Source organism: Capricornis sumatraensis, chromosome 14, assembly GCF_032405125.1.
Source record: "Capricornis sumatraensis isolate serow.1 chromosome 14, serow.2, whole genome shotgun sequence".
NCBI classification, from domain to species: Eukaryota; Metazoa; Chordata; class Mammalia; order Artiodactyla; family Bovidae; genus Capricornis; species Capricornis sumatraensis.
The window spans coordinates 26,827,501-26,850,576 of record NC_091082.1 but is presented as its reverse complement, the minus strand read 5'-3'; the positions used below and the strand labels follow the sequence as shown (position 1 = coordinate 26,850,576).

Genomic DNA, 23,076 nt, shown 5'->3' with positions numbered 1-23,076 from the left:
ACTGTGACCCACATGAGGGCATGGATTCTATTTACCTTGTTTGCTATTCTAGTCTCCAGGTTTGGCAGGAGGAGATGGATATTAAATAGCTATTGGATGGATTCATGTTTCCTGATCCAAAGGACAATATTAAAATAGTAATTGTGTTGATGTGAGAAGCACCAGCATACACATGCAGTACACGTAAATACGTATTGACAACGCATCTTATAATTACGTAATACAGGTGAGGTGGTTTCAAAGAGTGGAAATGCTTCTCCATCATGGCCTGCTGAAGACTCAAAATATATATTAGAGACCCAGGCATCTGGCATATGAATTCTTCAGCCTGGCGATTCTTAGATGTGCTGAAAAGAGACAGAGAGCACACCACGCTGGGTCTGCTTTACATGCCAGTGTAGGAGGCTGTATTATCATATTGCCACTGCCATCATGATCTGCTACAGACAGAATGGGCATGAGATCTGAGCACGCATTAGACAAGGGTCCCGGGGTCTCCTTGAGAAAGGGAACAATGCTTGAGGAGCCTATGGAAACATTTTCCTAGTTCAGCCTTTTATACTGACCCACCTTTGTGAGAGTTTATACACAGATATGTATCAGGGAAGTGGCAATAATTACAATAAAAATAGAAAAATTTTAAGAAGTTGATTATTTTTGCAGACTTATTTATGCATAATACCATGAAGACAATAGAACATTATTGAAAGAATATTTAGTGCAGGTTTTTGAGCATATATTAATATATATCACTTATAGGGATGGGTGGTATGCATACCAATTAACCGTATATGCTGTCCTTCACCTTAGGAAAGGATATAGAGAAATAAAATTTTAAATGTATATACATGAAGGTGTATGGGTAAGTGCTAATTAAGTGCTCTACTTATGCAGAGAAAGAAGTATTTGATTTTTTGCTAATACTAATAATAGTAATAGCTACAATTTATAACTATGTGCCAGATACTTTCACTTTCATAACTAGCCCATGAAATAGGTACAACATTCAGATGCAGAAAGTCAAATTTATAAATATTAAGCAACTTAATTACTCTAGGCAAGATAGCTAGTTGATTAGGAATGTAATATAAAACAAAGTGTGAATGACTCAAAAATACGTGATTTTATTCATCAAACCTTTCTGCTTCTACTTTTTGTGTAGAAATGCTCATAATGTAGGATTCCATGTAGCCATGTGAAAATATATACAGGATTTTTCTAAGACACTCTTCCTGGTTGAGTATCTCATTCTCAGAGCCAACGGTCTACATTTCTAAGATCTCCGTCCTGATTTTTGTCTGGTTTTAAGGGTTAGCTGTTTTTAATGTTTTATTTTGAACTAAGTTTAAATAGCCTGAATATGAATCTATTTTCTTTCCTGCAAATGCTGATAGTTCATAGAAGAAACGGATTGTAGAATTTGGTGAATCACTTAGGAAAATGGCTTGACAGTTTTGAGCAAACCTTGTGTAACTTTTATGAAACACCTCCCATCAGTTTGTCAGGTAGAATTTCCCAAGCACGGTCTTTTTTCAGACTCCGTTGATTCCATTTTTAGGAGAGCATACCGGTAATAAGGCACTCTTCCACATTGTGAAAGCTGTTCTCTCTTTTCCTTTTTAATTGAAGGATCAAGTATTCACACAGGGAAATATCTGCCACATTCAATCATCATCCGGACCTTGGGGGGAAACCTCAGTTGATATTCACATTGCCACACTGAGCTGGAAAAAAACAAACAAATATGTTTGGAGCATCTATATTCTCTATGCATGTTATTTTTATGACACACTAAAGCATTGTTGTTTAATTCTTACAGTAAACAGAATTCTTCAGTGTACACAGAGATACCTTGTATTAAATTTACATCATATTGTACTTGTATTGAATTTCCTTGGTTATATATGACAACCTATTGGGCACCTTAGGAAATACAATTTGACATAACCTGATGAAGAGGCACAAAGATATATATCCCAGTGGATATGCTTTATGGACAATTATGATTCAGCTTCCCTGTGAAAATTAAACACCTTAAAAATTCTACCATTATGGAAAGAGAAAGGTGATAAACTTCAAACTGCTTATGATAGTGAGCCAGTGGGAATTAAGTATCCATTTTGTGGATTATCCATAGAAGAACTGAATTTGTAGAACTGCATTAAATAACCTGATATACTGTACCTCACAACATAATATTTTTATCTTCTCATAGTTATCTTACTGATTATTAGCACAAGAGAATAAGAAAAAAAGCACAAAAATATGATACAATGCAACATAATAATTTCCCTTAATATTTTTACGTTGCACATTTTTCTTTGACTTCTTTAAATACTTCCTGTACTTTCCTCCACTCAGACCTGCATGCTACTAGACTGACCTTTACTCACAGCATCAGTGGACTTCCTCTCTCTCTCTCTTCCTTTTGGTTGTCCCTGGGCAGCAACAGCAGAGATGAAAGAGTCAGAGGAGAAGAGTCTCAGAACTTTCTACCAGGCTCTGGGCTCCAGGGTGGCCTTCCTCCACCAAAGGCTACAGCTCTTATCCAGTGGCCCTTTCCTGTCACTCCAGTTCTTTTGCAGCTGCCTGAGTCTGTTCTCATCCTTTACCCTGCAAACAGTTACTACCTGGGGATGCATTATCATCACTTGCTGCTTTCCTTTAACTCTACCCACATCTCTGTAAATAGCGCCTGCACTAAACTTTTCTCAATCGTCCATTTTAGTTGTCATCAGATTTCTACTGAGATCCTGACTGGTACCTAAATCTCATTTAATCCACTCTTCACACACAGAATTTGGCAGTGGGGTGGGGGAACTGGGTGTGGGATAAATGTAAAAGCTTTCCCTTATTCTGAGGCTGACAAAAGTAAAGAAGTAATCAAATAAATTCTATCTTGTTGCACTTTGTTTTGGCACAGTAGACATTTTTAAAGTAAATAAGGACAGCCGTGCTTGAAAGTTCTAGATGCAGGTTGTTTATCTAATATTCCTGTGATATTTCATTTTTAAATAGCAATCCACTTGTATCTCATTGAAAGCTTTCAATTTATTCTTATGAAATCTTTATTATAACTAATCAAATAATGGTTTATGAAGGTTTTCTTCTTGATGAAGTTGCTTCAAGTGCAAGTTCAAAGATCAGTGTCTCAAATAAGCCTTATCTCCTAGCATACCTGGACTAGGTTAGTATCTGCCTTCCCTGCCTCACCCCCCAAGTTTTCTTCTTAATCAGCTTTACATACATATAATGCTTTTAGTCTGTCTTCTCACTTAGATTGAAAGTTTTCTGAAGGCAGGGGCCAGGACTGTTTTGATTACTTCTGTATTCCAAGCATGCCTGACACAAAGTACCTCCTCCATAAATATTTGCCAACGAATCAGATTACTATGGTGACTCTGTGGTAAAGAATATCCCTCCAAGCAGGAGACATGGGTTCGATCCCTGGGTCAGGAAGATCCCCGGAAGAAGGAAATGGCAACCTTCTCCAGTATTCTTGCCTGGGAAGTCCTATGAACAGAGGATCCTGGTGGGCTACAGTCCATGGGTTGCGAAGAGTTGGACATGAGTTAGCACATAAACGACAACAGATTACTATACTAGTGGATTACTGAGAATCAAAGCCCAATAGATTTTTTCCAAAAATTATTTTATAGCTTTTGGTAGGTAGCTGTTTGTTTTACACGGCACTCCTGGGCTTGACTAGGGTAGAGGAGGAATATTACATAAAGAGTTAGCAAACACATTTAAGAAACTGCTAGGTGGTAGGATGAATGGATAAAAAAGATGTGGTACGTATATAATACAGTAGAATATTACTCAGCCACTAAAAGAATGAAACAATGCCATTTGCCACAACATGGGTGAAACTCAGTATCGTCATACTAAGTGAAGAAAGTCAGGCAAAGACAAATATCATATATCACTTATATGCAGGATCTTTAAAAAATGATACAAATGAACTTATTTACAAAATAGACTCACAGGCTTATAGAATGAATTTAAGATTACTGGGGGGAAGGATTTGGGGGGTAAATTGGAAGTCTGGAATTGACATGTACACACTGCTATACATATTTAAAATAATAGATAACCAATAGGGACCTACTGTATAGCTCAAAGAACTCTTCAGTACTACATAATAACCTAAGTGGGAAAAAACAGTGCAACTGACTTTGCTATATACCTGACACTAACACAACATTGTTAATCAGCTATATTTCAATATGAAATAAGACATAGGAAAAAAAGAGAAATTGCTAGATGACGGCAGACAGCATACAGGTAAGGAATACAGATTTGTCTCAAGTGTGTTTTTGAGAGGTGTGCAGATTATTTGTTTTTACAAGACATGTGCAGTTTGTGACATAGAGCGGAGTAGGAGGGACAGTCTAAGGAGAGATTCTCGTAACAGACTGGGCTTGAACTCACCCTGGAAGAGAGGAACAGGTCTGAACTTGTGCCTTTGCATTCATAACACTTAATTCCTAAGGGACTTTCATACACACTCATTGGATTCTCACATTCAATCAGTCAGACCACCAAGGCAGGGAATGGTGCCCTAATTTTATTGAGGAGGAAATACAAACTTGGAAAATGTGAGCTCCCTGACCAAGTTTTAAATATGTGTAGTCATGAGAGAACGGCCGTGTGCAGTGAGAGAAATTCCTTGAAAGGGCAGCCACCAGCTGGAGAGCCTTCCATGTTGCCCTCTAATTTTATGTCTGCAGCTTACTTGTTCTCCACAGCATTTAGGAGAGTGCCTAGAATGTAGTCGGAGAAGGCAATGGCACCCCACTCCAGTACTCTTGCCTGGAAAATCCCATGGACAGAGGAGCCTGGTAGGCTGCAGTCCATGAGGTTGCTAGGAGTCGGACATGACTGAGCGACTTCACTTTCACATTTCACTTTCATGCATTGGAGAAGGAAATGGCAGCCCACTCCAGTATTCTTGCCTGGAGAATCCCAGGGACGGGGGAGCCTGGTGGGCTGCCGTCTATGGGGTTGCACAGAGTCGGGCACAACTGAAGCGACTTAGCAGCAGTAGTAGCAGCTAGAATATAGTAAATGCTTCACACTGTGTTGATTGAATGAATAATGATGTACATGTATAGGCATATAATAGACACTTAAAAATGATTGCCCATAAATGTATATTTCTGCACTTTGATATTTTTTCCTCCTGACAAATCTGGAGTAAACATCTTTTCATGTCAGTATATAGCTTGCCCTCATTTTTTTCTTGCTTACTTGAAAGTCATTGAGTAAAACCATAGCTCTAAAGAAATGTACTCAGTCTCATTAATAAGTTGGGAAATAAAAAATAATACCAAATCAAGATAATATTTTATGAAAAAAACACTCACAAAAATTTAACAGAGTAACTGTATGTGGTCTTTTTGATGATACAGAATGATAACTCACAGACACTATTGGTGTTAATAGGAATTGATGCACTTTGAAAAAGAGTTGAGTTTTGCCTAGTAAAGTTAAACATATCCCAACAACTCCACTCCAAAATCTATACCCTAGGAAACTTGTACACATGAGCCTCAGGACACGTGTACAAAAATGCTTTACATTGGTCTTTCAACCAAAGTGTGGAAATAATCTAAGTATGAACAGTAGAATAGATATATAAATTACACAACAATGAAAATGAGTGAAGTATGGCTATCCTTAATAATATGAAGAGAATCCAGACATGTTATGTTGAGCAAAAGAATATGCAAAAAAATGCATAAATCTGATTTCAAATACAAAGCAGAAAGCCACACAAAGCTGCTTTGTTTAGGGATATTTTCCTAGGTAGAGAAGTAAGAACATGGTTCTTAAAGTCAACCAAGTTGTCACCTTCCAACTGGTTGGTAAGGTAGAAAGGTGGGTGGAAGGGTTGGAATCATGAAGGACTCACAGGAAATTTCTGGGGTACTTAGCAGTATTCTGTGCTGTAACCTTGGTGATGGTTGTAAGAGCTTTTCTCTTTGTTTTAAAAACATAACATTTTATGTACTTCTTTTATTATGTTTTATTACATAATTTTTAAAAGATAGAAAAAAATGGGTTTCAAACCTGTGTTTCTCACCTATAAAGGGAAAGTAAATCTCTTTCTGCTTTCAAGAATATTTCCTAAGGACCAAAGTATCCGATTAATCAGTTTTTTTTCATCAACTCTTGAATTTCAAAGGTTTGCCTCTTCTGTCATACTCCCCAACATGACAGTTTTTGTTTTGTATTTTAATTAATTTTTGTATTTTGAGATAATTCTAGATTTACATGCAGTTTGTAGGAGATAATGCAAAAAGATCCCATTACCTTTTGTCCAGTTTCCCTAAATGGCAACATCTTCCAAAGCTATGGTATACTATTATAAGCATTTATAATAGTAATAAGATTTTGATATTGATTCAGTCAAGATACAAAACAAAGGTATGACTTTTTTAATCCTCAAAAACATTCTCTTTCTAAATCATTAGAGGTAAGTTGGTGTTTTGGTGACAGATTTTTATGAGTATTTTTGTTGCTAACTTCACAGTCCATCTCTGATAAAGACATTTTCTGACTAGTGACACAGCATATCAGTCTAACACATCCCGGTCCTAAGCTCATAAGTTTGTTTTATTAAAGAAGAGGAAGTACAGTTGATCCTGGAACAATATGGAAAGAAAGGCTACTGATTCCCCAAGCAGTAAAAAAGCCATATAAAGTTATCCCTTGGCATCTGCAGGGAATTGGTTCCAGTATGCTCAAATCTCCACAGTAACCTCTCCATATTCCCAATTCTCTATCCTTGAATTCAACCAATTGTCAATTGTGAAAGTGAAGTCGTTCATTCGTGTCTGACTCTTTGTGACCCCATAGACTGTAGCCTACCAGGCTTCTACATCCATGGGATTTTCCAGACAAGAATCCTGGAGTGGGTTGCCATTTCCTTCTCCAGGAGATATTTCCAACCCAGGGACTGAACCCAGGTCTCCTGCATTCTAGGCAGATGCTTCACTGTCTGAGCCACCAAGGAAGTAGAGTGTCTCTGTCAATTGTATAGTACTGTATTTATCTTTTTCAGAGAAGGCAACGGCACCCTACTCCAGTACTCTTGCCTGGAAAATCCCATGGACAGAGGAGCCTGGTGGGCTGCAGTCCATGGGGTCGCTAAGGGTCGGACACGACTGAGAGACTTCACTTTCACTTTTCAGTTTCATGCATTGGAGAAGGAAATGGCAACCCACTCCACTGTTCTTGCCTGGAGAATCCCAGGGATGGGGGAGCCTGGTGAGCTGCCGTCTATGGAGTCGCACAGAGTCGGACACGACTGGGCTGACTTAGCAGCAGCAGCAGTATTTATCTTTTTAAAAAGTCCATGTGTAAGTGAACCCACACAGTTCAAATCCATGTTGTTCAATTTCAAAGTCGGCTGTATATAAAAGTGTTAAAGATATTACTCTTAGAATATGCCATGGACTAAAGATGGAATGTGGCGTTCTCACAGCCCTGCCTAGGTCACAACTACTTAAGATCCATTCAGGAAGATGTGTATTTAAAAATTATTATTTTTTCATTTTAGTATTTTCAGCTATCTCACTTCTCCCTATTTCCATGGTCTTCCTTATGCCAGTCTATTATATATGTCATTCTAGGTTAATTTTTCTAAGGAAGACTTCATTATGCCTCTGGTTAGTACATGAAAATGTGAAAATGTCGATGGTTCTCCTTTGAATCATAAAATCCCAATTCCTTGAATGGCATTCAAGGTCCTAACTTCCCTTTGAAGGCTTATTTCTATTAAACTTGAACAAATTGCAACAACAAAAAGTAACAAAATACTGGTCTATTCAGGATATCTTAACTATACCTTGCACTTATTTGTTTCCACACATTGGTAAATATCGTTTCTCCACCAGGAACATCTTTCTAAGTCATTGCTTTTTCTTTCTTATGGAAGAAACTATGGAAGACACAGCTTCCTTGCATGGAAGACTTGACTGTTCTGAAAAGCTTTTAGGACTCACTTTAGCCAGGGCGATTGTTCCCTGCTAGAAGCATCTGTACTTCACTGGTTATACCCTTTGTTGGGTGTAAAGGTTTTGTGGCACTTATTACTCATCTCTTAGATTGTTATTTAGTTAGACCTGTGTTTTTAACCCTTGTCTTACTTCCATAAAGGTAGATACTATTTCTTTCTGTCTCTCAAAGTACCAAGAAAAGTACCTTTCAGGTAACTGACTTTCAATAAACATGGTAATTTTTTATTGAGCTCAACCTAATTGCTTTTAGGGCTACAGCGTGTTCATCAGTTCTGAATTTGAGTGGATTTCCCACATATTTTAGAAGAAAAAATTAGGCTGGAAATGGATAACAAGAGTAGTGCAGTGGTGTGATGAGATTGCCAGGCTCTACCCGTTAATTTTTCCTAGTATGACTTTGGGAAATAGCTTAGTTCCTCTAAGACTGTATTCTCTCATCTTCATAACAAGGAAACTGCTATGTTCTAAATTGTTCTAATTTCTTGGTGGTGTCAGTTTTAACGGAAATAACTCAAATAAACCATACAGCCTACTTACTGTCTGACTCAAAGTAAGTGTTCAGTACATTTTTTAAAATAATAAAGTGTTTTATAATTTCAAAAATACTCAGTTCAGTTCAGTTGCTCAGTCATGTCCACTCTTTGTGACCCCACAGACTGCAGCATGCCAGGCTTCCCTGTCCATCACCAACTCCCGGAGCTCACTCAAACTCATGTCCATTGAGTTGGTGATGCTGTCCAACCATCTCATCCTCTGTCGTCCCCTTCTCCTCCCACCTTCAATCTTTCCCAGCATCAGGGTCTTTTCAAATGAGTCAGTTCTTTGCATCCAGTGACCAAAGTATTGGAGTTTCAGCTTTAGCATCAGTCTTTCCAATGAATATTCAGGACTGATTTCCTTTAGAATAGACTGGTTGAATCTCCTTGCTGTATAAGGGACTCTCAGGAGTCTTCTCAACACCACAGTTCAAAAGCATCATTTCTTTGGCACTCAGCTTTCTTTATAGTTCAACTCTCACATCCATACATGACTACTGGAAAAAACCCAAAGCTTTGACTAGATGAACATTTATTGGCAAAGCAATGTCTCTGCTTTTTAATATGCTGTCTAGGTTGGTCATAGCTTTTCTTCCAAGGAGTAAGCATCTTTTAATTTCATGGCTGCAGTCACCTTCTGCAGTGACTTTGGAACCCCCCCAAAATAAAGCCTCTTACTGTTTCCATTGTTTCCCCATCTATTTGCCATGAAGTGATGGAACCAGATGCCATGATCTTAGTTTTCTGAATGTTGAGTTTTAAACCATTTAGTTATTCATATGTGTCGTGTGCTATAGTCAAAGAAGGAAAGTGTCTTCTTAGACTTCATTTTAAAAATCCAGTAGATTATATTCACTCATTTTGGTAACTCACATTGGAAATCAGGTCAATAAAAATTGTTGTGTTAAGAGATATTTTAGACTTATTGCTTATTAGTGTATATTTTGGTAACTGAATTGTACAATGTTTCATATCATACCTAATTCTATTTGCATCAAAACATTTGCTAATAAAAACAAGCTATGAAATCTGCTTGCCTATTTTGATAAACAATGGGATTTTTTTCAAATGATATTTCTTTTTTTTTTTTTTGGATTTAGTCGATTTTATTTACAGCTTGTTTTTTTTTTTTTTTTTTACATTTCAAAGCATTACAAAATTACAGTTTCTCATTTTCTGACCTGCAAACAGATAACCTTAAACGGAAATATTTTTTTTTAAATTATCAAACTAGGTACATCCAGAATGCAACAATTACATATATGACAATTAATTTACAAAGTGTAATTTACCAGGACATACCCTAAGAATTTAGGAACAGCCAGTCAGTCAGGAGAAATCTGACCAAATTTAGCAATCAACTATTTACATATCCAAAGACAAATCTATCTAAACTCCCAAACCAGAAGTTTGAAAGTTTTTGTTAAGTCCCCACTGGACAAGAGAGAGGGCGCGATGATTCAGACCTAGCCAGCCTTGACAGTCTTAATCCTCAGGACTGGGCTGCTTCCCCAGTCTGCAACTTAACAGCAAGCATCTCAGTTTGTCAGACATCCAAATATCAAACTCCTGTGCCATTATGCACATAGAAAGTACTGATTAATTAAAAAACAAAAGTCATTGAATATCCTCACTATTCCCCCCCAGCTCACCAGCCCTTAAGATCCCAGATATGCAACCTGTGTCACATAGTGACAGGCGATATTTTATATATGTATGCATTTATGTACACACACATACATGTACATATGTGTATATACATATACACATACACACAGTACTAGGTACAAATGGCAATCAACAGTCCCTGCAAAAATTCATTTTCAGTTGAGGCTATGGCTCCTATGCCTTGGGATGGTTTTAGACTTCAAAACTGAAAAATACTGCTAAAATCTCCTTTCCTAAAGACAAAATTTGATTGCTTGTTCAGTTTAAGCTTCTCTAAAAATGGCTATAAGATTAAGTATAAAAAAGCAGCCAACTGAGTGCAGTTTCTCTCTCGGGTTTAGCCAAGCTGTCTCGTAGAAGTTACCCCTCACTAGACTAGAAACCCTGGGGCGCCTCCCAAAGGTTCTTGCCTACCTTACTGTCCATGTTCACGTTTCAAACTGTGTCAGCAGAGCCCGCACTTCAGGGGTCAGCTGCTTGGCAGCCTTCGCTGCCTCTGTGATAGCCTTTCGATACAGGCCCTTTCTCTTCTTATTAAAGCGTGACTGGAAGTTTTCTAAAAAGGGGGAGAGTTGCGAAAGAGCCAGAAAAGATGTTGTTGGAGACCCAAACCATGAAATACGGGCCTCCTGTCGGACTAAAATGCCGCTATCTTTCTGGCTCACAGTTATGGTAAGAATACAGGCTGGCCCAAATGATATTTCTTATCATCTACAAATTTACCAAGAAATTTAATTTTGTGTCCTTAATTCAATATTTCATAATAAATGGTCTTAGAAGCAGACAAAATGTCTTGTTTTAGGCTCTTTTGATGGAGGATATATCGGAATTCCAGCTCTAAAACACAATAGTATCCCACTTTGGTCCTACCTTGAGATCTGATGGTAACTGGTAAGACCTAGACCAAAAGGCAGAAAACCCAGAGAGGTCAGCACCACTGTTTTGTCCTCACAACATGTTGATCCCAACTTTCTGGGACAGGGAACTCATCTTGCTAGTTAGTACTCAGCAAAGGCCTGCTTGATCACTGACTGCATGTGGTATGATCAGATGTGTGTTTTGCAAACTGCCCTTCTGTGTTATGAAGAATGAATTCTGTGGAAGCATGAATAATGCATCAAAACAGGAGACGTAAGAGACATGGGTTCCATCCCTGGGTTGAGACGATCCCCTGGAGTGGGAAATGGCAACCCACTCCAGTATTCTTGCCCAGAGAATCAACATGGACAGAGGAGCCTGTGGATACAGTACATGGGGTCACAGAGAGTTGGACACGACTCACATGACTTCACACACACACACACACACACACACACAATTCTATTATGAGATGGTGGCAGAGTGGACTAGATAGCCATGGATATGGAGATGGGAAAGGATGAATTTGGAGTGTAAGATCTCCAGGACTGAGGATGGAGTTGGTGTGGTGGATGAAGGAGAGCGTCCAAAATGATTTAAAAGGCAGACTGCATTGTTTGCAGTGTACAATGATGTTTTTATAATTGATCTTTTTGCCTTTTCTACAAATACTGTCTAATATAGGTTACCTATAGAATGCTGGGAAATTGTGTGTGTGTGTGTGTGTGAGAGAGAGAGAGAGAAAGAGAGAGCTCACGTCCATTGAGTCTGGACTTCAGTCTAATTTATCCTGAAAGTCAGGTGCATACAGGATAGTAAAAATGTGAGCAGTTAACTGTCACAAACCTCACTTAATTTCATTCTCAGCTCATTTGCATTGTGCTCATCTGACTCTGAACCCTTGTCTCAGTGACTGTCTATTATTTCTTTACCCATAGTTCCAAATGTCATGGTTATCTAGTTTCTGAGCAGATCTTGCTAGCAGTTGACTTGCTAGAGTCAGGTAGACAAAACAAAGAAGCTACATTTGAGAGGCTGTCACTGAGGGAGAATGGAGAACTCAAAATGGAGACACAGGCATGAATGAAATGTAGCCAGTAAATGATGTTAACAGGAAAAGCTGGCCAAGTGTCCTCCACCTACTCAGTCCTGGAGGGTATCACTGAATTAGGGAATATAGTCTCTGATGTCCATAATGCACAGTTTGAATCCTCACAAAATGATTCTCTTATATTCATTATTGCCTCTGTGAAAAGACAGGAAAGTGTGTAGTGCTTGCTGGAAAGAATTCCTTCAAAAATGGTTAAGATTTTAAAATTTGCACTTCATGGATGAGATTTAGTTATAATGAAAATTAACTCCTATAAAATATCTCATTTCCCAATATGTCAGACAAATGAGATATTATGCACATAATCCCAGCAGAAAAGAAATTCTCTGTTTCCCAATTATGTAAGAAAAAGGAAATATTGATTTGGATACTTTCTATTTCAGTGTTGTAAAGCAGATCAAGTAGATAGCATTCCAGGGGTCTTAAAATTTCTTTAAGAGCTTCTGCAACATGTGATTTGCACATAAGTGCAATAGCATAAGTGATTTGTGCACTGGGTGCCCATTGCATAGAATGATTGCATATCAGAGTGCCCAGCGCATAATAATTTCTTGTCTTTTTTATTATTGGGCTTCCCAAGTGATGCTAGTAGTAAAGAACCCATCTATCAATGCAGGAAACATAAGAGACACAGGTTCACTCACTGGGTCAGGAAGATTGCCTGGAGGAGGGCATGGCAACCCATTGCAGTATTCCTGCCTGGAAAATCCATGGACAGAGGAGCCTGGTAGGCTGCAGTCTATAGGGTTGCACAGAGTCAGACACGCCTGAAGCAACTTAGCATACACGGAGACATTATTATTAGCGTGATTTTTATCTGTCTTTCTTCTTTTAAATTTTCCATGTACTAGTTGGTTTTTCACTATATATCTCTCATGTCTTAATTTTAATTCACTTGTTCTCTTGTGTGTCAATATTAAATGACATTCGATGTCATGTTCGAATAAGGAGAACAGATGCTGGTGGTTGCACTATTTTGTGGAGCCAGAGTGGTACATGAAATTTTCTCAAAAACAAGCTGGATGTTTTCTTTCTTCCTGCTTCTACCCTCCTAGCAGTGCCTCCTCTTGGTGAAACTTTCTAGAAAGTCAACCAGCAAGAGAGCTAAAAATGGAGTGTGTTGGCTGTTGGGCTCAGTGTGCAGAACCAGGCTCTAGAAGTGTGGACGTGTCAGGTGTCATCAGATGACTTAGGTGAATTACCAGTTAAGCTGTTCAGTCTCCATGCCTACTCTTCTGCCTTCCACTACTGATGATAATCACTGCAGGCTTCTACCCCAAATGGTGCTACTAAGTGTTGAACAAATGAATATGCTCTTACCTTCTGTCCCTATAGTCAGGTCTGGGTAGTATTAACTCCCCTTTCAGTTTAGATACATCCCACCTGGATATTCTAGATACTTAAAACCTAAACTATAAACCAACTTTGTTTATATAAATCAACAGAGAAGAGGAGGAGGGAAAATTAGTTATTATATATAAATCTCTATATAATAAGCAAGAAATAAAAAATAACCTCTTCAATGCTTGTTTCTGTAACGAGTTAAGGCCATGGTTGATATTTACAATTTCTTCCATTTGCTGTCAGCCCCTAGCCTATCTGCTTGGGATTTTTGACTCAGAGAGGCAACCAAATGTTTGTTATTAAAAGCTCTATGTCCTTAGTGGTTGTGGCTTAAATTGCTTTAGACTTCCAATAGTCACATGATCGGATCTGTCAGACAAAGCAGTGCCCTTGAGAAAGTCCAGGATGTCAGCATGTGGAAGGAAGCTAATTCCTCCTCCCTCAGAGTAACTTTTTCTTTGCATGTTGTTACGGTTGCACAAAGATCCCAAGTTGCCAGATAATATTCTTGTTTCTAATTTACTGGTACCTTGGTGCCCCATGATATTAGCATTCCTTTTTGTGAGTAGAGAAAGCACAAATAGTTTGAAGAGCATGTTAACTATAATATTGGAAGGAAACATGCTGACTAAAAAGTTAACAGAAATAATTCACGTAATGCATACAACCTTTTGTCTGACTCAACGTAAGTGTTCAGTACAATTTAAATAATAAAGTGTTTTATAAGTTCAAAAATACTTACATGGCATTTTAAAAAATGATTTAAGAAATGATCTTAAGAAAGATTCTCACATTTTCTCACTATAGAAAAACCAGCATCAAATACTGGTCCCTAGTTCAAAGCAGTTACAGCATCCTACAGGGATTCCAGATCCACAGGGTGACTTCAGCTTGGGCTGTAACGTACATTTCCAAAGGCCATTTCTGCAATTTCCCAGCTTATGGGTTAATGAGTTATAAGATGGGCCACTTCCATAGTATTAATTCACTTCCCCTTTCTTTTGTTATAAACTGATTTCTTAATCAAAAGCAACATTGTAAGGGATATTGTGACAACAGGCACAGCATTTCTTAAGTTCACAGATGATGGTGCTGCCAGACATTGTGAAGTTTGTAGAAATGAGCAACTCCCACCCAGGAGAGTTGGACGCTTATGATGTTTTCTGGTGTTATGATTGCCTGAGTGATGCTGTCCCTGATACAATGATGAATGAGGGCTTGATCTACTTTTAAGACATTCAGAAGACCAGATCTGTTGTTCATAAGACTGAGAGTCAGTTCTCCAGGAAGACAGCTCTCAAGGACTCTCTTGATGGCATTTGATTTTGCTAGTCTTCTATTGCAAAACTCATTCCTTCTCAAGATGCTGTTTTGAGCTGTCCTATAATATCAACCTTCTAGCGAGTTTTGTTTTTTAAATATTTCCGGTATCTAGGTATCCTTTTCTCCATATAGTGTTAAATTTTCATTCTGTGTGGATGCTGGTATTATTGCTATGCTGCATATAAGTTAATTTATTCATTTACTCAATATTTCTAAGTGCCTACTTCCCAGATGGTGCTAGTGGTAAAGAACCTGCCTTGCAATGCAGGAGATGCTGGAGACACAGATTTGATCCCTGGGTAGGGAAGATCTCCTGGAGCAGGGCACAGGAGCCCACTCCAGTATTTTTGCCCAGGAAATCCCATGGACAGAGGAGCCTGGCGGGCTACAGTCCGTGGAGTTGCAAAGAGTCAGACACGACTGAAGCAGCTTAGCATAAACCATGTTTTAGGCACAGTGCTAAGCTCTAAAAACATACAGGTGAGGAAGTCAAGATTACCTTGGGGAGCCTGTGGCCCATTGGAGATGTCAGGCAATTACATAAGGAATAATAATACTAATAATGTGAGAAGTGGCTAAGCACTACGATGGAGATGTGCTGTCTGCTAGTGGAGAAGAACCTGACATCTGTCTTCAAGCAAGACTGATAGAGGAACGGTTAAGATAATTCTTCAAGGGCACACTCAGGAGGCTACTGTGAAATTAATTTACCTTTGAAAGACATTCTAATTTAGCATGTAAGCAAAGTTCTGTTTCTTAACATATGATGTTTAATGAGTGGGGATATTTCCAGTGAGCAGAGATCCCTAACCTCCTTTTAAAGAAGGTGCACCATCCCACCCGATGCACATTGGAATGGAAGAAATCAAATGATTATATTCATTAGCCCTGCAGTCTCTCAAATCTCTGTTAGTTGATTTCATGAAAGTACACGTAACTTCTAAAACAAATTTGAGTTGATCATTAAATCTCGCAAATCATAGCTTCTCTACCCTGTACGTGAGTGTCTCATGAATGGATCTGTGAAAGTTGCATGGGCTTTACATTTAGGTGATTCAGTGTTGTAATTGAGAGCATGGGCTCTGGAGCCAGATTCAAATCCTGATTCTCATATTTGCCAGCTCTGTGACCTTGAGCAAGTTACCTAAGTTATCTGTACCTGACTTGGCTCATCTATGAAATAGTGATGATAATACTGCACTTATTATAGTAGTACTGTGAAGAGAGAATTAAAAAAGAGGATGCACTTGGAACAGTGCCTGGTACATCCTGAGTCACACATAATGCTTTACCAAACAGGGTCATTGGACTTCTAAAGCACATCTATCAGGATATCATTTTAGAAAACAATGCAAATTGTAAATGTACTTACTTTATTCATTTCTGATATGGAACACCAATGACAGCAGTTAACATGATGCAATAGGAAGCTTCCTATACTGGGACTCGGTTTTTATTTGTACCTCTATACTAATTAGCTTAACAATTTGAGATTCAAGAGTTTAAAGCCTGTTTTATCCTTTGGAAGTAGATAGAGTTTAGACTAAGGGAGAGACTGTGATTCCATGCAATTAGAAATTGCATCAAGAAGTGCATGTTTATTTTGAGACCTTCTTTGCTGTTGTCTAACAATCATACTAAAAGACAATTATTATTGCCTTCCCAGGTGTTATCACAAGTTATGGGCTGTATCTCGATGGTATATTAATTCACAACTCCTCAGAACTCAGTTGTCATGCTTCTGGATTTGCTCCTTGGAGCTTGCATTCCTTCAGGGTCCAAGCCTGCACGGCCAGAGGTTGTGCTCTGGGCCCACTGGTGAGTGTGGCAATTTACATCCCGGGTATGCACTAAATGTCAGATGACAATGAATAGGCGACTCTCCACAGCTAGCCTTTCAAGCAGGAGGGGAGATGTTCTTTTTATAAAATTTCATTTAAGAGTTAGTAGGATTTTATATTCAACATAAATTTTAAGATTGCACATAGGTCTAGTGAAGGACAAAATCTACATTTTATTGAAATTTCAAAAGGTAGGTTGACCAGGCAGGCTTGCCTAATATAGTGACATATTTAAAGAGGATGCTTTTCCTCCTAGTAATAAGTGAGTGTCTGATTAAAAAGTGAAAATAATTGAAAGGCCCTAACTGTCACAGTATGACAACACTGCTCCCCAACAAGTATGTTAATCAATTAAAAGATTGAGTTTGCCTCATCTATTAGAATAATACATTTTAATTTCATTAGTGTGATATATTCATAAGAACAGTATTTAAAATGTCATTAATATCAGCTTTTGATATCCACATTTCAGAAATCTTTATCTATCTATATTTCAATAGTCGTTAAAAGATTGATAAAATTGTGCTTTTTATTATTGGTATAATTTCCAGAACCCAGTTAATTGCATGTAATTCTCATAGACCAGCTTGACATTCTTCAGTCTCAAAACATCACATTTTACTCTTGTGCATATTTCTTGATCAATTAGACTTAGCTTCTTTTAAGGGAAATATTCATTTTCGATATTTTTTGGCAATATTTGCTAATGGCCTATCATTTTAATATACTCTGTCTCCACTGAAGAGTGCATTGTATAAATATTACCCTTGAAAAACAGCTCTACCATTTAAATTTTTGCTTCCTTAGTTTTGATCACACCTCCCATTTTGCTTCAGAGGTTGGTGGCTTTCCAGGCTGCTAACATCATCTATCAGCGGAGCTGAGCTGTAGTCTTTATTGCCATTAAGTATTTCATAGCCTAGACCCTTCTGATGGTTACTTACTCTTAAAAGCAGGAATGGCAATAGGCCAGCCTTTCTTCTCCATTCAAAAAAAGAAAAAGTAACAAAAGAACATTTCCCATGAGCTTAAAAGTGAGGCTTTTTCAAAAAAAATAAACTACAAGTTATGGTCCCAGCTAGTAAATTGGGTCCCAGTCTGTCTCCTGGTGTTCTGGTCACTGTAAACAAGGGGGACACGGTTATCAATCTGTCTTGTGCAGATAGTAGGTGATGTTGACCTGAAGGAATCAAAGGCATAAAACCCCGATAGAAAGGGGGAAACGGAATTGGATTGTAAAACCCTGCTCTCCGAAGCCTCACGCATTGTAGACTCAGTCTTAGCTTAAAGCACAGAGTTATTTTCTCCCCTTGGTCCTCTTCTTTATCCTGTGCTCAGTATGCAAACACTTTTCCCAAGTCAATGATCCATCTCTAGTCACTGAGATGGAATAGCAATGTCTTTATTTAGAACAAGTCAACTCGGTGCTGCCAAGAAGTTAACACCCATGATGTTCAATTGATTTCTAATTTTTTTTTTACCAATTATAATATATATTATGCCCCTAAGAGATCCCATATTTGAGTACTTTAGATAGCCCTGGATATCTATCACAATCATAAAAGATATTACAGAGTCAATTCTTGACAATGGTTTTTTTCAATGTGTTATGATTTAAGAAATCTAGGAATCAATCGTAAAAGCCAGACTTTCCTATCATTAAATTATATATATATACACACACACACATATTCCATTCAGGTCAGTTGCTCAGTTGTGTCCAGCTCTTTGTGGCCCCGTGGACTGTAGCACACAAGGCTTCCCTGTCCATCACCAACTCCCGGAGCTTGCTCAAACTCATGTCCATCGAGTCAGTGATGCCATCCAACCATCTCATCCTCTGTCATCGTCTTCTCCTCCTGCCTTCAATCTTATGCAGCATCAGGGTCTTTTCCAGTGAATCAGTTCTTCGCATCAGGTAGCCAAGTTTTTATATGCACACACATATATATATATAGATACATATACACAAATAATATGGCTAAATTTTGTTGAATATCATATATATCATCATGTTTGTGCTCAATTATGTCCAACTCTTTGCAAGCCCATGGACTGTAGCCCGCTGGGTTTCTCTGTCCATAGAGTTTTCCAGGCAAGAATACTGGAGGGGGATTGCAAATTCCTATAATCATTAATTATATATATACATATGTTATCATATATACATATTGTATACTTATCACTTAAAGGTATTCTTTATCTAAAGGCCAATGTTGTAACAAATATTTCATTGAAACAAAAAAGTTATGATTTTTATTTTTAAATCTTTTATTGGCAGAAATCAAACATTAAGTTTTCTGAAAAGTAAAATGTTTGTTCACCTAACAACATTTCTTAATAATAACTCTTGGTTTTTAGAAACAGAGGACTGTTTTTTACATCTTTTACATATTTAATATCATTGTTTTTCATGCACATAGGGAGATACCATTCAGTGTTTCCTATGACGAATATGCTTAATAGTGTTAAATGTAGTCTGGTTCACCCTCAAAATTTTCAAGGTTGCTCATGTAGTAAACAAAATACAGTTTAAAAATATGATGAATTTGATAAAATAGAATATTTTAAAAATAAAATTCATAAATTACATATCCTTACTGTCTTGATGTAGTATTACATGCTCAGTCACTTCAGCCGTGTTCAACTCTTTGTGACCCTATAGCCCACCAGGCTCCTCTATCCATGGGATTTCCCAGGCAAGAATCCTGGAGTGGGTTGCCATAAATATATACATGGTGATCTTCCCAATGCAGTGATGGAACCCATGTCTTCTGTGTCTTCTGCATTGCAGGTGGATTCTTTACCACTGAGCCAGCTCTATATATTTTGTGCCTAAACAAGTTTATTCCCTGCTATTTGTTATTTAGAAGAAATTATTCTGTACCATCTGGGGGAAAGAAAAATATTTCTGTGTAGTTTGTTCAGTTCTTGTTCATTTATACAATGTACTTGGCTTTTAAAGAAATTCCAGTGTAAAAAGCAATTTACAATGCCTTTGATTAAAATTTTAAGATGCTAATATGCATTGTCAAATTAAATCCAGTAACTGAGGTTTCATAAATATGTAAAATAACAAAAAATTAACAGAAAATACAACAGGGAAGAACTTTTTAAATGCTTTTCTTTTTTTCACTTATATCACTGAATTGCAATTAGAAAGAAACTCAGAACATTTTGTGTTTCTACAATAAAATGCAATGAATTTATCCATAGGAAGATCACTTTGCTGTCTTTTTTTCTCTTGTCCACTGTTGGGTAACACTGGTAGAGTCTGAGATGGGGAATTTCATGGCTGTATTTGCCTTGGAACACTCATTGGATTCAGTTCTCCAAGGACCTTCTTAAGGATGAAGTGTGAAACTATAGGTCACAGCTGTGTAATATGGTTATAAAGCTGCCTTAGTTTCTTGGTGATGGCACATTACACAGATAAACACACCCAACACACATGTGATACATATACAGATTTCTGATACATTGTAAGAGTTTTATTAAGGATAAAATTTTTGTTACAATGTTTTCCTTGCACAGTTTTCAATTTTTTTTTTTCTGTGTCAGGGGAAGTTTTCAGGTGAAAACCAACTTAACCTTCAGAATGCCCTTTCTTAACATTTTTTAAGGCAAGGTTGATAAACAAAGTGTAAATTAAAAAAAAAAGTCAGAGCAGGAAAGTCCAACTGCCAAATTTAATATAGAGGGAAGTACTGAAATATTTATCCATATACATAAGGAAATTTTAAAACTATATTTTTATTTTGAATTAACTAGATATTTGAGAATAATAACGTAATTATCTGGATTTGTACTTAATTCTTCAACTGTTTGAGTTTTATTTTATCTGGAACACTTTAAAATCACTTTCTATGCAATAATTTGAACTATATACATAGACATTATGAAACCAATTGCTTTGTTATGAAATATTAAAATGATGAGTTGATATTTTTCCAGTCAAGTTTCTTTATCATTGTTCATACATAGCTATTAGACTAAAAAAATGAGTAGGAGTTATAGATCTAAAGAACCCCATAGCCTTTCTCAGATGAAAATAAAACATGTCATGACCTCATACTTATTAAAAATTAACACTCTGTCTTTTCCACATTTATTTTCATAATTGGGAAAGTGTATTCACCCTAACAAATGAAGGCTACATAATTGAGAATATTTGCCTGCCTAAGGATTTCATGTTTGATCACCTTCTTGTGAGGCATGAGCCTGTATTTTAAGAATAAGGTCAAAAGTATCAACATATTCAATATGTCTGAAAAGGCCAGATGTTCATGAGGGATGCTTATGAGCTCATGGTGATTCATTAACAAATTTAAGCCAATTATTAAATGATGGTAAAATACCCTAAACCCCTTTCTAGTTTCTTTCCCATTTCATCTTCCTCTGTTCTCTTAGTTATTTTTCTTATTTTGCTATTAAAATCTTTCTGGCCCCTGTGCAGTAAAGGATTATGTTTGAATCCTTCTCTTCAAATAATTCACTTTTTGTTCTTCTCATATACATTCATTACCATTATATTAATGAAATTTCAGCTTTTGTGATTATACTTTAGGGATAGATTCACTCAGGTACATTTATCTCTTGATGTCTGGCATGGTGCCATTTGCGCACACCTGGTAGTAACACAGCTCAGAGAAGTGAGGGTGTGCGTGTGTCTGTGAAAATGCTTGATGTGGCCTTTGACAAAGCCCAGCAGTCTATTACTCCAGTCAGGAGCTTATGAAAACAGACCTTATGCATTTCTTCTATTTTGCAATCACAAAAAAATTGTTTTTAAGCCACCCTAGAAATAGTCTGTGGATATGCACAGCCATAGGCATGATCACAGTGTGAGCTGATCCACATATTCTGGAAATCACAAACTGCCTTGGTCAGGAGCTCAAATTCTAAGCTTTAACAGCAGGAGGAAGAAAACATGAGGTATGCTTTGATCCTGCTGACAAAATGAGGTATTCATACAAGATGCGACTGTCAAAACAGTTTACTTCACAGCCAAAAGAGATTCTTTGAAGAAATATGCTCAAAGTGAAGCATGCACTTATTTTATTTGCAAACAAAAATAAATCTTTTTATACTCACAGGTGGAAAATCGAACTCTGGAAGCTCCTCCTGAAGGAACAGTAAATGTGTTTGTCAAAACAGAAGGATCCCGAAAAGCTCGCGTGAGGTGGGAACTGCCTTTTCACCCTAATGGACGCTTGATATACTCAGTCCTTTTTACTGGCACGTTCTATGCTGACCAAGGTAACCTGTTTGTCATCTTTAAACTTCCGTAGCATTAGAAAATGATTTATTTTCTTTAGAATTTTTTTCTTTTGGCCACAGATTTAAATTTCTTTATTTTTCCTACAATCCACCTATATTGACAAGCTGGTTTGGCCTTGCTCATTTAGTGGTTCTCATAGCAGCAAACAAAAGCTAAATCTGATCATTTATAGGAAGAGTAAGCTCTCAAGACCACACCTGATCTATTCAACTCTGGGGAAGTGGGAATCAGTGTTCTGTGTTTAAATGAACACTTCAGGTGGTTCTGATGGTCACTCAACTTTAAGACAGACTGGCCTAGGGTAGATATCTATATTCTTTCCCCCTTGCTTAATAAATGGTAAAATTATAAAACATTGTTCCTGCAAGAATTGGGTTTTCATTTTGCTGTCCATCTTCAGTAAACTCTTTTTGTGTGATCATTTTAACATTTCTGAACTAAGTTAGGGATGCTGTTGTGTGTTCCAATAAATGAACTGGATGTGGGTTAGACTGCATAGGGTTCCTTGACAGGATTATCAAAAACAATCCAGTTCAATAAGTTAGGTTAGGGGTGGTTAGGTATGATAGTTATTTGAAGCAATTCCCATCATAGAGCAAAAAGCAGGCTTATAATGTACTGGAAACCTGTTTGTTTTGTTTTTTTAAGTGTTTACTTTTATCATTTCCAGAAGTAGCCTATTTTTAAAGATGTTTTTCTTTTTTTCGTGTGTGTGTGTGTAACAAAGTTTTATTAAAGTATAAAGGAGATAGAGAAAGCTTCTGACATAGGCATCAGCAGGGGGCAGAAAGAGTACCCCCCTGCTAGTCTTTAGCTGGATGTTATATAGTTATCAGCAGTCTGAAAGAAAGGAATATCTCAAAACTTAGAATGGCACCAGGCCCCTCACCCATAGGATGCATTTTGAGATAATCTTGGCTCCAAATGGTTCATCTTGGGCCATAAAAGGATTAACTTGAATCTTGAAGAAGGGCAGAGCACCATACAAACAGTGTCATTTACACAGATTGGAGGAACAATATTGGAGTATAACGTACTGGTTTATCAAGTAGGTTCTGAGCCAAAAGGCGGAACCCGCTTGAAGACA

General features: G+C 37.5%; 1 protein-coding gene across 1 annotated transcript in view; it reads left to right on the top strand.

Annotated features, from left to right (window-relative positions):
• The window catches only part of USH2A (usherin), a 930,103-nt gene that overhangs the window by 513,870 nt on the left and 393,157 nt on the right, over positions 1-23,076 (top strand). The window contains exons 35-36 of the mRNA XM_068986285.1: positions 16,534-16,685; positions 21,805-21,967. Coding sequence (XP_068842386.1) covers positions 16,534-16,685; positions 21,805-21,967 — 315 coding nt within the window. The remainder of the gene's footprint in view (positions 1-16,533; positions 16,686-21,804; positions 21,968-23,076) is intronic.